Source organism: Pholcus phalangioides, unplaced genomic scaffold (assembly GCF_987345545.1).
Source record: "Pholcus phalangioides strain wild (caught in Gottingen) unplaced genomic scaffold, Ppha-v1.0 ptg000015l_1, whole genome shotgun sequence".
In the NCBI taxonomy this organism is placed as follows: Eukaryota; Metazoa; Arthropoda; class Arachnida; order Araneae; family Pholcidae; genus Pholcus; species Pholcus phalangioides.
Window position 1 is genome coordinate 110,916,591 of NW_028301608.1, and position 13,727 is coordinate 110,930,317.

Genomic DNA, 13,727 nt, shown 5'->3' on the forward strand with positions numbered 1-13,727 from the left:
AAGTACATGTTCTTTGCCCCCCCCCCCCCCCGGAAAAAGTTGAAATGACAGCCCAGGCCTAAGCCCTCTTTCATTTTGACCTGGGGGGCTATAATGCTGTTGAGATGGGCGTAGGGAAACATTTTTTTTTGGATGAACATTCAAAAATTTGTTAGCTAGGTTACATTATGGGTTTCCTATAGGTATTCTCAGCGTGGGGGAATGATAGGACTTTATTTTTTCTGTGAGGAAGGTGGTGATGAGAAAGATAAGGTTGGAACACTAGACTAAATATTTTGAACCTGTCGCTCATGAGCACCATGGAGCAATCGAGTCCTCAATGACAGAACACATTGAAAGACTGTTTTTCAAAGTACCATATGTAATCTTTAAGATGTTTTAAACTGTTGGTTAAATTACAGTACTTCATGTAACTTTATAATCTACTCATTTAATTTTTTTATTGCATTGTTCAGTAATTAAAAATAACTTTTCTGCAAATGTAATTTCCACCATTTACAGCTTCATTTATTTAACTTGTAAGTTCTATAAGGTCTGCATTATTCTACGTTTTGGTTATATGAGTTAGGGCCAGTCTACATACGTGCAGATAATCGGTATCCTACCCCACCATCCCATACTTAACAAGTGATATATTAAAGCAGCAAACTCTATTTATTTAACTTTTCTGTTGACTATATCTATATTTTTCATAACAGGGTGAATTGAATAGGAAGCAGATCCTATGGCATTTTACTGGCAAACCATTGATCCTAGAGACATACTTGAAATTGGAAAAAGTTTCCAAATAATGTGCAGTGCTCATATGTCATTTATGTTTCAAGGGTTGTGTAGTTATTAAAATTAAAAAAAAAATTTATACAGTCCCTGTGTGCCCACAACCCAATCAGAAAGTTGTTGCCCTGTCTCCCGATGTCAACAACAAAACATTGCATGTTTCTGCGTGAAATGTTTGAATTAAAAAAAATGGAAGAAATGTTGGAAAAACAGTTTTAAATGCGGATAAACTTTTTCCCGCATTTAATTTTATTTTCCCAATTTTCGTCCGTTTTTTAAATTTGAATATCTCAGTGAACGTCTCACTCCAGAGATATGAATTTTTTTGTCGTCATCTCAGGAGAGACAGGGCAACAACTTTCTAATTGGGTTGTAGGGGACTGAATAAAAAATTATTTGATCAACAGTTTGTCAGTAAAATGACATGCCCCCTGTTTGCTATGCACCCTGTATGTACCTTATTATACTTCTATTTATTTGTATTTTGTATTTTATGTATTATTATTATTTTTGTTTAATAATGTCTGCCACGATCCAGCCCATTCGGAAAATGCTAAAATTGCCCAACAGTGACAGAGCATGGACCATGTTTGGTTTGAAAGAAAGAAAACATCTCAGATACACGATTTAGAGAGGAGTCTTTTTTTTATATTTAGCATTAGCTTTAGACTATAGATCTTGATATAATCTACTCATTTGAGTGTATAAAATGACTCCCACAATAAAATTGAACTGATTCAATACAACATTAACTACACTTTCACTACTTGCTATATTTTACATGCGAGTCCATTCTATCGGTGAATCTTTATCCATTTCATAGCTATAAACACATGAAATTGAATCAAAACTTCTAAAAAAAATCAAAGTACAGTCAACACTTGTTATAATGACCCCATGTTACAGCAACCATTCCATTACAAAGACCGGTATGATAAATTTCAAAAGTTTTCAACAACGGCTATCCAATATGTATGTTTTCCTTTCATTACAACCACCACCCAATATAACCCCCCATTTCCAATGGAAGGTTTTTATTGCGAGTGTCGACTTTATTTCTGTTTGAAACAGTTTTGACGAGTTTTCAAAAATCATTAAAGTTCAAATCAATAAAAGTTTTTGATTTATGAAAAATGAGTATCAATGAATTTATATCAAATTTATTGTTCAAAAAATTTCTTGTTATATAGAATATATATGAATTTTGATTATGATATGTTTAGTAAATAAATAAAAATTGAATTTTTATATTGAATATGTTTTGAATATATACACAGTTTTGAGATCACATTTTCTAGTTATTTAAAGAAACAAATCACCATTGAAACTGTAGTATAGTTTTTCTAACATCCGTGAACAGTTCTTGGCCTTTTGTCATGCTAGTACATGAATCTTTTTTAGTCTGAGAAAAATTGTCCCTGTGAAAACAAAAATATTTGAAAATTAATTGTATCAATATTCAGGTACAAAGAGTAATGCAGTGACAGATGTAAATAAATACAGTATATGAAATGGATTTGCAAAATTGTATTAATTAAAAATTAATATTCAAACCCCCCAGAAAAATTCGTGCAATAAGAAAATATGAGAACTTGCAATATAGTAGGAGGGGGTAGGAGGAGCAAAAAAAAAAAAGATGGGACATCCTATTGAATAACACAGAAAAGGGGGGGGGGTATTTTTTTTCTCTATAGATTGCAGATCATTGCCAATTTTTTTTCCTTCAAAAGCTGTAAATGGTGAGATATGATGGTCTGAAACTGAAAAAGCCACTTAAAAAAAATTGATTTACGAGGTTTCATTATAAGGTGAAACAATATATAAATCAATCTCTACTTCAAGCTTCTATTGAAAGAATCCTCAAGATTTTCAAATCAAAAATGAATTTTTCAAACAAAATATTATTTGGCATACCCATATTAAGCCAGGATCCACAAACAATCTTAACCAGAAAGTTTTTAATTGACAATTTTTGAATTTTTGCTAACCAAAGACTGACTCAAATGTATGATGTGAGCCTCCTATGATTTATTTAATTATCACCAAATCTATATACTTGTAAATTGCTTTGTGTTTTGTCTTTTATGAGGTTATAAGCAACCCAAGTACAACTGCAAATATCAGTACAATTTTATCTTTTCAAAAATTTTTATTTCAAAGAAACGTCAGGGAGAAAAATCGTCTTGCAATCGACCAAAATATGGACAACAATTGATGAGTACCCGCTGATATAGGAATTTTTTATCTTAAAAAAAATTAATTTAAATGGTAATTCAGTCACCCAAAGGGTTTTTTTAAAACAGATTTTAATTCCAATGCACTCTGAGTTCAGTATTTGAAAAAATAAGCACTTAAGTCAGACATTTATAGAGCAGAAGCAGAAAAGGTTGAAAAGCAATCATCTAAAGCAGCGGTTCTCAACTTTTTTTTGGCTTGCGGAGCCCAGTAGGCCTATTTTTTTATTCATTCATCAAAGTTACTGATTTATATTTATTATTTAAAAATATTTATAAGTATAATATTATTTTTTAAATTTACTGTTTTTTTTTGTTTTTTTTTCTCAAGAGGCTGGTTGAGAACTGCTGATCTAAAGGAATGAAGCTATTTTAAGGAATCTGCCATGGCTAATTTTGATTCTTATAGGCTTCATCTTTGCTGCCATTGCCATTTTACGAATCAGTTTCTTCCAAAATAGGATCATTTTTCTGATTTCATTAATCTGTTAATTACAGCACTATCACTGCGTACATAGACAAAACCTCAACAGAACCTGGGGATTTAGGCTGAGCCTCCTAATAATTAATGAATATACGATGCAATGCAACCCTTTCCTCCTTCATATGTACTCGAGTCCCATACATTCAGGATGACTGGCAACTTTCAGCTCCACCCCTCACCTGGATACTTCCTTTGTGCCCATGCTTCTAACTGTACAGGGTGTTTCAAAAAGAATCACCTGATTTTAAATGTGTATATTATGAAAACTATTGAACACACAGAGACACTTAAGATTAATTTTATATTACATAGCTAATCATAAAGTTTTTTACAAACCAAATTAAAGGTGCTCAATATGTCTACCTTGGGATGCACGGCATATGTGTCTATATGGTAGTCAAATTCATCTCTTAAACTTTTGCGAGCATGTTTTCATCCACTGTAAGTGGATTTTTGTGGACTACATGCGATTTTCTGTCCACATTTTCGTCTGACATGTGGGGATTTCCCTTTATACCAGTGATTCCCAACGTGGGTGTTAACACCCCATTGGGGGCAATGGAAAGTTTCAGGGGGTGGGTAGAAGCAATGGGTATAACATAGGATCCTATGGGTTAGATTGAGTTGGAGGCAGTGGGAGAAAACATTTCTAAAGAAGGGGGCAATGGGACAAAAAAGGTTGGGAAACTATGCTTCACACAGACAACTCTGAATTGTTTATACTATCACCTAATGCTCTGAGTGATAGGAAGTTCGACACCAGGGTATTATCGACAAAAAATACGATGAGCACTTGTTATGGACTCACACTTTGCGAAGATTAAAACACAAAACTATTTCTATTGTGCATGCGCCAACTTGACAATCACTGAAGTGACGGCCGAAGGAAGAGCGTCAGCGCTACCTGTTGACAACTGCGTGAAACTCGAGATTTCCCTCTTCCTACCTATACATTATTCAATCAAAACGGATTAAAAGCTGAATAGTTATGATTGTTTAAATCGGATGATTCTTTTTGAAACACCCAGTATATCATGTCTCAAATGTCACACAGTTCAATTCAGACGCACCGGCCCTCTTGGTTCTTGCTTAAATATATATATTTTTTAAATGCTCCAGTAATTTGTTGTAAATATGAAGAATAAAATGAGAGTAAAATTTCTTTATCAAATCACAAAAGAAAATGACAATGCTAAAAAAAGTAAAGAAATTGAATTCTGGAAGTGTGGATTTGAGTTTTTGTACTACGTGGTGACTCTATAAACATATATATGGTTATCATATTTTATTTTATACATTTAATTAAAATTCAATAGGCTAGGGTGTTGTAACCACTTACTTAGGAAGATAAACCTGCGAGAAGTTCTCTCTTCGAAAATGGCTTAGATCCGTTTGTGTGGAATGAGTTTTTTTGGTTTTGATGTCCAGCTATGAGTAGAATAAGTAAAGAACCAAGATTAAAGCCTTATCTTGTTAAAAAAAAAGTCATAAAATATACAAGGTGGACTTTTATGAATCATTTCATACAGGGTGTCTTGTAAGAGCTAATGTGGTGGTCTTTATCTCATCAACCATCCGTCGTAAAGGTATTCCATTTAAAAATGCCCAAAAGGCATTCAGAAATTACCCTGCACTAGTTTTGAGTGAAAAAATACAGGGCACCACAAAATAAAAAATCTAAATTTTTATACGGTTCCCCTATCCTCTTACTCCCAGTTGAAAAGTTGTTGCCATGTCTCTCCAGAGGCCAACAATATAAATTCAAAATTTCTAAGCACAATATTCGCTGAGATATTCAAATCCAAAAATCTGAGAAAAGTTGGGAGAGGATAGCATAAATGAGGGAAGGAACATTGTTCGTTAGTTTTTGCTGTTCTTTTATAACTTTTCTCTAATTTTTGAATTCAAATATCTTACAGAATATTGCACTCAGGAACTTGGATTTTTTTTTTTTCGTTGGCCTCAGGAGAGACAGGGCAACAACTTTCTAATTGGAAGTTAGAGGACAAAGGGACCGTGTAAAAATTTAGATTTTTTTTATTTTGTGACACACTGTATTTTCACTCTCAAAACTGGTACAAGGTAATTTTTGAATGCCTTTTGAGCACTTTTTAAATTGGAATCATACCTCTACGATGGACGGTTGGTGAGATAAACACACTTACAGGACACCCTGTATACAATAAACTTTGGTAATACATTTTTAATACAATCCTACCTTGAAATAAATTTGACGGCACAAACAGTTTTTTTTTTTTTTTTTTTTTTTTTTTTTTTAATAACACACAAACACATATACAAGCATATACAGAAACACATTAAACATACACTTTTGACCTCAAGGGACATGCCTGTCCTTCCAGTAGGTCTACAGGGTTTCTCCGTAGATTATTTTTCTTAGCAACAGCCTATTATGGTTTAGGTCGGTTTATAATTGTTCAATATACAGTTTTTTTTGTTTTTTTTTGTATTTATGTTACAAAGAAATTTTTACATACAGATGGATTGTATCATGTGGTTGTATTATTGTTGTAATATAGATTCTAGACTGGTATTCATAGAAAACGTGAATATATTGTTATTAGATCTTATGTAATTATTTGTATGATTGATTGTATGGTATAGATTTATTATTTTTGGAGCGGTATATCTATAACTCTTTTGAAATAACGTTTTATTTGTTTTTGGAACTTTATATATGTTATTTAATCTACATGACGTTCTATTTTGTTTCATTTCTAACCAATTATTGTTTAAGAATGAAAATTTTATTAGTCTATAAACATAGTTTTGTCTTATAGTTAGCTTATGACATTCTGTTTTGTTGGTGTTTATTGTGGTGCTTGTTATTTGGGATCTTATCTTGTTATATATATTATCTAGTTTTTGTATATCTGTTTGATATGCACCTCCCCAAGCAGTGATTCCATATATTACTGTTGAATATATCCAAGCATAAAATAAATCTTTTAGAAAGTTATTGTCTATTGTGTCTCTTAGTCTATAAAGAATTGCTGCATATATTCTTAATTTTTTTATTATTTTTTCACACTGTGATTTCCATTTTAAATCATCTTGTATTATTATTCCTAGGTAGGTGTATTCATGTACTCTTTCAATTTCTTGACAGTTACATTGTAATATATGTTGACACGGACAATGATCATGAATTTTTATACTTAAATTTGCCAAACTATTTATGTTTCTTGTTTTTAAGCATATGTATTTAGTTTTCTGTATGTTTAGTTTTAGTTTATTTTTCTTGAGCCAGTTACTGATTTTAAATAGGTCCTCTTCAACTTTTTTTATTAAATTTGTAATTTCAGTGTCTTCAACATACAGTACTGTATCGTCCGCGAATGAGATTAATTTACCATTTATGTTGAGTTTGAATATATCATTTATGTAAATGAGAAACAATATCGGGCCAAGCACAGATCCCTGGGGGACACCTTTTTTTACTTCTATGAATGTACTCATTTCTTCACCTATTTTAACTGCTTGTTTCCTATTTGAATAGTATGATTTAAACCAGCTCAATATGTTTCCACGTATACCAGCTGTTGACAATTTTCCTGTGAGTATCTCTAAATCTACGTAGTCAAAGGCTCTTTTTAAATCCAGAAATATCGTTATAGAAAATTTATTGCAGTTGAACCCGGTATTTAAATAATTGCACAGCTCTAAGATGGCCATTTCTGTATTCTTACTTTTCTGAAACCCGTATTGGTTAGGAGCTAAATAATGCTGATAATTAAGAAAATCTACGAGCTGTTTTTTTATGCACTTTTCTATTACTTTTGAAAATATTGGAAGAATTGATATGGGTCTATAGTTCAGTAAGTTATTTGTCTCTCCTGATTTATAAATGGGGTGTACTATGCCATACTTTAAATCACTAAAAAAGACTCCTTCCGTTATAGATGAGTTAATTAGGTTTTTTATTACATCCACGTGATAATGGGCAATTATTTTCATCATCTTAGGGGTAATTTGGTCAATTCCACTTGCTTTATTAGTCTTCAATTCTGACATAACCTTATCAATATCATAATCGTTAATTTCAAAGAAGTACATAGAATTGTTAGAATTAGTCATTGTTTGGTCATCTTCACAATTACAGACTGTGTTTATTTCTATTTCTTCCAAGTTTCTTGTAACAAAGTCTTCGTTAAATTTCTTCGCTAAAATGTTATGGTTATCACAGATTGGGAGTATATTTTGCTTTGCACTTTTATTAAGTATATTCTGATTTATACATTTCCATTGCATTTTTTTGTTATTCTCGCATTTCGTAAAAGTATCTCTGATATATTCCTGTTTTATTTTTCTAATATACTTTTTCAGTTCCTTATTGTATTCTTTGTAGTCTTGCTCGTATGACATAATATTTGGGTACTTTTTGTATTTTTTGTATAATTTTTCCTTATAATTTATTTTATTTACTATTTCTTTTGTGATCCAGTTTTTTTTACTTTTTTTGGGTTTCATCTTGACTTGTTTCGTCCATAAATTAGAGTTTGATTGTATGATATCCACGAATCGTTTGTATTTATTTTGTATGCATCTTTCTTCTATGGCACTAACGAAATTTATATTTTCAATGAATTTTTCAAATTTATCATAATTTATTATTTTTATATGTTTGTTTTTTTCATTTTCTTCTATTTTCTTTTGTAAAAAGTTTATGTATCCTAATACTGGATAGTGATCTGTTATCTGAGTTTTATACACTGTGAATTTTTCTATTGAATTTATTTTTGATCTATAGAATACATGGTCTAAACAAGTTTTATTATTATTTGTTTCTCTTGTTATATTTTTGTGAAGGGGGACCAGTCCATTTATTGCCATTATGTTAAGATATTGAGAAGTTTCGTTATCATTTCCATGTAAATTTATATTAATATCACCCACTATTAAAGTATTTTGCTTCAATTTCTGTAAATTTTGTTCTAATTCATCATTAAATTGTGAGATGGAGAAAGAATGCGAACGGTATAAGAGTAATAAATCAATGTCATAATCAGGGAGGTATATACATAATTCTTCAGCAGTTAAAAATTTAACATTTTTCTTTTGTATTGATTTGATATTTTTATTTATATACATTATTACTCCCCCGGCTCTATTGTATGTTCTACTGTTTATATAGCAATAGTAATCTATTATTCCCTCAAGATTGTCAATATAGTAATTAAATAATTCTTCACTTTCAATCCATATTTCACTTAGGCATATAATATCTATTAATTCATTTAAAGTTCTAAGAAATACCACCAGACTGTCAAAATTTGCTCTTATACTTTGGATATTCAATGTAAGAAACGTCAATGTTGAGTTTGTTTCACTGGGGCAGTTCATAAATTTTTTTGCTTCACTAATGTCCTCCAGAGGTCGTTGGTCCTGCATTTCGAGAAAGTTCTCTGTGATCATTTGTACTGTGGCTTGATTCTAACTTTTGCAAATGTTCTTGGTTTGTTATTCTGATTACTCTTGAAGTTTCATCCCTCCGGAGAAATATTTTCCCTTCTTTCGCCCACGCGAACTTGAAATCCAGTTTGTTTTTCGTTTGTCTAGCCAGGTGAAATAACTTCTTGTTTTCAATTGTTAGATGTTCGTTCACATATATTCGGACATCTTGAAAGATCGGGTTTATTTTATCTGCTGTAAGGGTATTTTGTCGCTTAGCCTTTTGAATCCAGATGTTTTTTGATGTTTCACTATTGAATCTTACTATGATTGGTTTGGGTATATTCTCATTTCTTGTTGGGACTCTGTGAGCACATTCAATTTTAGTTTTTTCAGGTATTTGTAGTTGTGTTTTTACTGCTTGAATTATTTCTTGTATATTCTCATTTGGGCTTTCTGGTATTCCATTTATCTCAATGTTATTTCGTCTCATTTTGGTTTCTAACTCATTCATATGATATTTCAAATTTCCTATTTCTGCTTTCATGTTTTTATTTTCCATCTTGAGTTCTTGATTTTCTCTACTTATTTGTTGAACCATTTCTTTCAAGTTTTCTACCTGCTTTGAAAAATCTTCCATGCATTTTGAGTTGTATTCTATAGACTTTATAACCTCCTTCATTTCATTTTCCATTGCTTCTTGTTTATGTATGATTTTTTCTGTGACTAAATGTTGTCTGTTTTTCTGTTTGATTTGTTAAAAAAAGAAAATTGTTGAATCTGGGTTGGGTTGATTGCAAATGGGGCTATGCATGCAGTGACTTGAATAAAAAAAGTAATTTAATTGTGAACATCAATAATTATGGGTTCTGCATTATTTTAAATCTGTAAGTGCTGCAATGTTTTAGAAAAACTGAAAAATCTTAGGCATTGTCAAAAACACTTCAATAAAAAACATAAGTGACACATGTTATGTATCATATTTTAACGTGTATAAAGAACTGCTTTTAGTTAGTAATTTGGTCCCGACAATTAGGAGGGGTTTTTATGCATGGATAGTATTATAGATATATCCTTTCAACTTTTTTTTAAGCCCAAATTTCAGGGGGTTCCTTATACATGTTAAAATGCCGTAATTTACGGCCTTACATTATTTGCTATCAGATGTATTCAACACGGTCAAAGAACAAAAGGCTTGTGTTTGGTTGAACCTAGGGTTAACAGATTCTGAAACATGAAAATGAGGACACATGTGAATTTGACAATGTCACACAATTACCTATGTTTGCAACAGATTGTGCCACTGTATATACTAGCAAAAAACAATTGTTTTTCAACGAAATTAGAGACGCTATTCATATGTGCATACAGTATTTTGTTTTGCGGAGATAATTTTTGAGGGGTATTTATTATGGAATGAAGCACTGAGTGTCGTTTTACTCATTTTGTTTATTCTTGAATGGAAAACGTAACCCCCAGGGCAATCTCAACCATAAGTCCATCTGGGTACTGCTTGGGAAGGCCTCGGGCGCATCGTGGGTATTTCATGAAGAATGAGATCTACTGCTATAACTTTGGAAAGGGTATAAATTGGTAGGTTGGTATTTGTCGCCATGTAGAAGGGAGCCTCACCAATGAATAGGTTTTTGATTCAGTGTGCAATTTTTTTTCTCTCAAACATAAAAAAAGGGGGGGGGGAACTCAGAATCTTGAAACTGAGGGCAAAAGGGAGAAATTCAAAAACATATGGGAACACTTCAAATGAAAAAAAATGAGAATGTCTGTCGCCCTGTGACCATGCGTCTTTCCTTTATTTGTGTATCTATACAACTAACAATGAAACAAACATAACTGATTGTAAATGGTCACAACCTAATAATTTTTATATGATATATACTAGCTGTATTATATATATAAAATATGTAGAAATCTATATACATAAAATTGATTTTCTGTGTCTGTGTTCTCTATACAAATCTACAATTTTAGATCTATCGCTGCCAAATTTTGCATGTATACTAAATAGGACCCAACTTGAATGATAGGCTACTTTAAAAGTTCGTCAGAGCTGGGCAAATGCTAAAATGCGCGAAAAACTGTCGGGCAACAATGGTTACCTCTGCCCCAACAATCACTTTCGGAATGTTTACTTTGATTACCATGGTTCCCTGGCAATGTGTTTCAGACGTGTATGTGCCTTTACAATGGTTTGTCCCTTCTTTAATGCTGCCAGTACCATGTATGATAGTTTATACCTTTAGAATGGTTTGTCACACTTTTTCAATCCTCCCAGTAATGAAACTTTTTGAATAGACATCATCATCAGCATCACTTTGAGGGCCAGGAAAAGGATGATCCCACAGAAATCAAGTGTTGAAATTGCCGATTTTACTGTAGAAATACGGAAATTTAGTGAGATTTTCTGCCGCATTAATAATTTTAAAAATTGAATTCAATTCTAGATTTTTGAAACATTGAGTTTACTTAGAGATATATATGAAGCTCAGAAAATTAAATACGAAGTAATTAGCCGAACCTACTTTTGAGTTGGATATTCATGCAATAACTTGATTTCAACTTTTTATTCATTTTTATGATTTTTTTTCATTATTCATATTTTTATCTTCTCAAGCACAAAAATGAAAATTAATGTCTCCATATTGTCTTATAATATTCAGCTGCATAAATTCATATAGTTTAAGGATGTTTTATAATTAATTATGGGCCTGTAAAGTACATCAAAGAAACTCCACAGCTTTAATTAAACATTTTTTGAAGAAGAAACAAGCAGATGGATAACTTGAAGTTCAAGAGGAAAAAAAATCATAATACCTAGTACCCATTAAAAGAAGAAAAAAACTACTAATTTCTATGTTTCTTTCATCTAGATTTCTTTCATGAGTCAGCAGGAAATTGCCATATTGGTTAACCTGGACACGGTTTGTATGTCCCTCAAACAAAGAGAGCGATATCACATGATCCAAAAAGCCTCATTGAAGAAAACTCAGGCAGCACCGGGTATTATAGGTAGTGTTTTTATAATGAAAAATTAATCTCTACCTCTACGGGACACTCGAACCGCAGTCTCTTGTATGTAGGGCGATTGGCACTAAGCTATGAAAACATAGAACATATCCTCTTGGAGCGTATATATGAATATATACCATACAATAAGAAAGAAATATTCTACCTGCTTTCATAGCTTAATGGTAGAGCTCTCATCTGGCATATATGAGACTGGGGTTCTAGTCCCCCGTAGAGGCAAAGATGAAGTAAAAAAAAGCAGCATCTCTACATATAGCATATAACCAGTTTTCTGTACATCTTGTATTAACAAGTAGAAGACATCTTTCTCTACATAATTTTTACAAGCAGAAACTAGTACGCAATGTCATATGAAACTCACGTATTTCACAGCTTGTTTACGCAACTCCCACTGATTCCACCTGTAGGATGAATCAACATGTTTTTCTATAGGATGGAGGATAGTTTGTACACCTGCACTGATGGTGAACTTTGGCTCAACTCGTTCAACTTTTCGGAAAATAGAATCATTCTGAAAGAGAAAAACAGATTTTAAAAAAAAGTAAAAGATTTAAAAGGTTTTTCAGACAAATTCATTTTAACTTGAATCTGATTTAAATTGTGGTATTATGTATGAATATGATCTATTATGGTTTATATATAATGTAATATATTTTATATCATATATAAAATATATCTTACACATACTCCTATGAAAAGGTTGTCAGACATTTACAGAACATGGTTACCCTGGGGGCAGGGCCGTCTTAAGAGTATCACAGGCCCCAGGCCAATTGATTTTTCTGAGGCCCTAGCAAACAACTTCTCGAAAATTTCAATCAGATCTCATTTTTGTGAGGCCCCTCTTTGCTTGAGGCCCCATGCCTTAAGACAGCACTGCCTGGGGGGGGGGGGGGGGTTAGCAGGACCACTATTACTAAACATGCATCTCAAACATTCCTCTGAGAAGTTTCTAATGAACTAGTGCATGTGGTAATGCACTGCATATATGTTGTGTACCAAATGAAAAGATGATCATTAAGAAATAATATTTCTTAACTAAATTTAATACCCCGTGCTGCCCAGGTTTTCTTGATATACTCTAAGTATCGAAGAAGAGACAAATCTTGTAAAGACGTATTCATATCTGAAACACATTGTTGGGAAACCAAGGTAATCAAATTAAACATTCAAAAATGTATTGTTGAGGCGTAAGAACCATTGTTGCCCACCAGTTTTTTGCCCATTTCAGGCATTGGTCCAGATCTAATGAAGTTCAAGCCGGGTCCTGTTTGGTATATATGCAAAATTTTGCAACTATTGATCTAAAATTGTAGATCTGTATAAAGAATATACACACAGATACACGGAAAATCAATTTTATATATAATACATCTTTACATGTTATGTATTATGTTTTTAGGAAGTGTTGCCATCTTTCAGAGGCAAAAAACCTGTTTGACAGGACTGTAGCCTGAGGATCAACATTTTTTTTAAAAATATTCAAAAATATGAAGTCATATCAATGGGAAGGACTTGATTTCAAACCTCAACACATAGCAAATTTCTTCCTTTTCCCGTTTACATTGAGTATGATGTTAACTTAAAACATAATAGTGGGTGCGGTAGCCCAGATCCATAAGATACTCACCTAAAGTACCAAAGGATGTTTAGAGATGCTGTGCATTTTTTGTCTTCGTCAGAAACTTTCGTGATGCTCAGGTACAACAGAAATGGTGGCAGTATGACTACAGAAAAAGATTGCTACTGCAGGGAGTCCCACATGGAGAGGGTTA

The 13,727-nt window shown here is 32.3% G+C and overlaps 1 protein-coding gene across 3 annotated transcripts in view; it reads right to left on the reverse strand.

The window, feature by feature from the left end:
* Positions 1 to 1,921: 1,921 nt before the first annotated feature.
* LOC149077581 (cilia- and flagella-associated protein 206-like) overlaps positions 1,922 to 13,727 on the reverse strand; it is a 32,609-nt gene continuing 20,803 nt past the window's right edge. Inside the window, exons 12-14 of one of the 3 annotated variants that reach the window (XM_089245154.1) lie at positions 12,314 to 12,463; positions 4,835 to 4,923; positions 1,922 to 2,195 (exon numbers count right to left, since the gene is read on the reverse strand). In XM_089245154.1, the coding sequence (XP_089101280.1) occupies positions 2,093 to 2,195; positions 4,835 to 4,923; positions 12,314 to 12,463 (342 nt within the window). In that variant the 3' untranslated portion in view covers positions 1,922 to 2,092. Of the gene's footprint in view, positions 2,196 to 4,834; positions 4,924 to 11,216; positions 11,299 to 12,313; positions 12,464 to 13,727 lie in introns of those variants that run through there. The other 2 variants (XM_089245155.1, XM_089245156.1) reach the window with 2 other exon arrangements.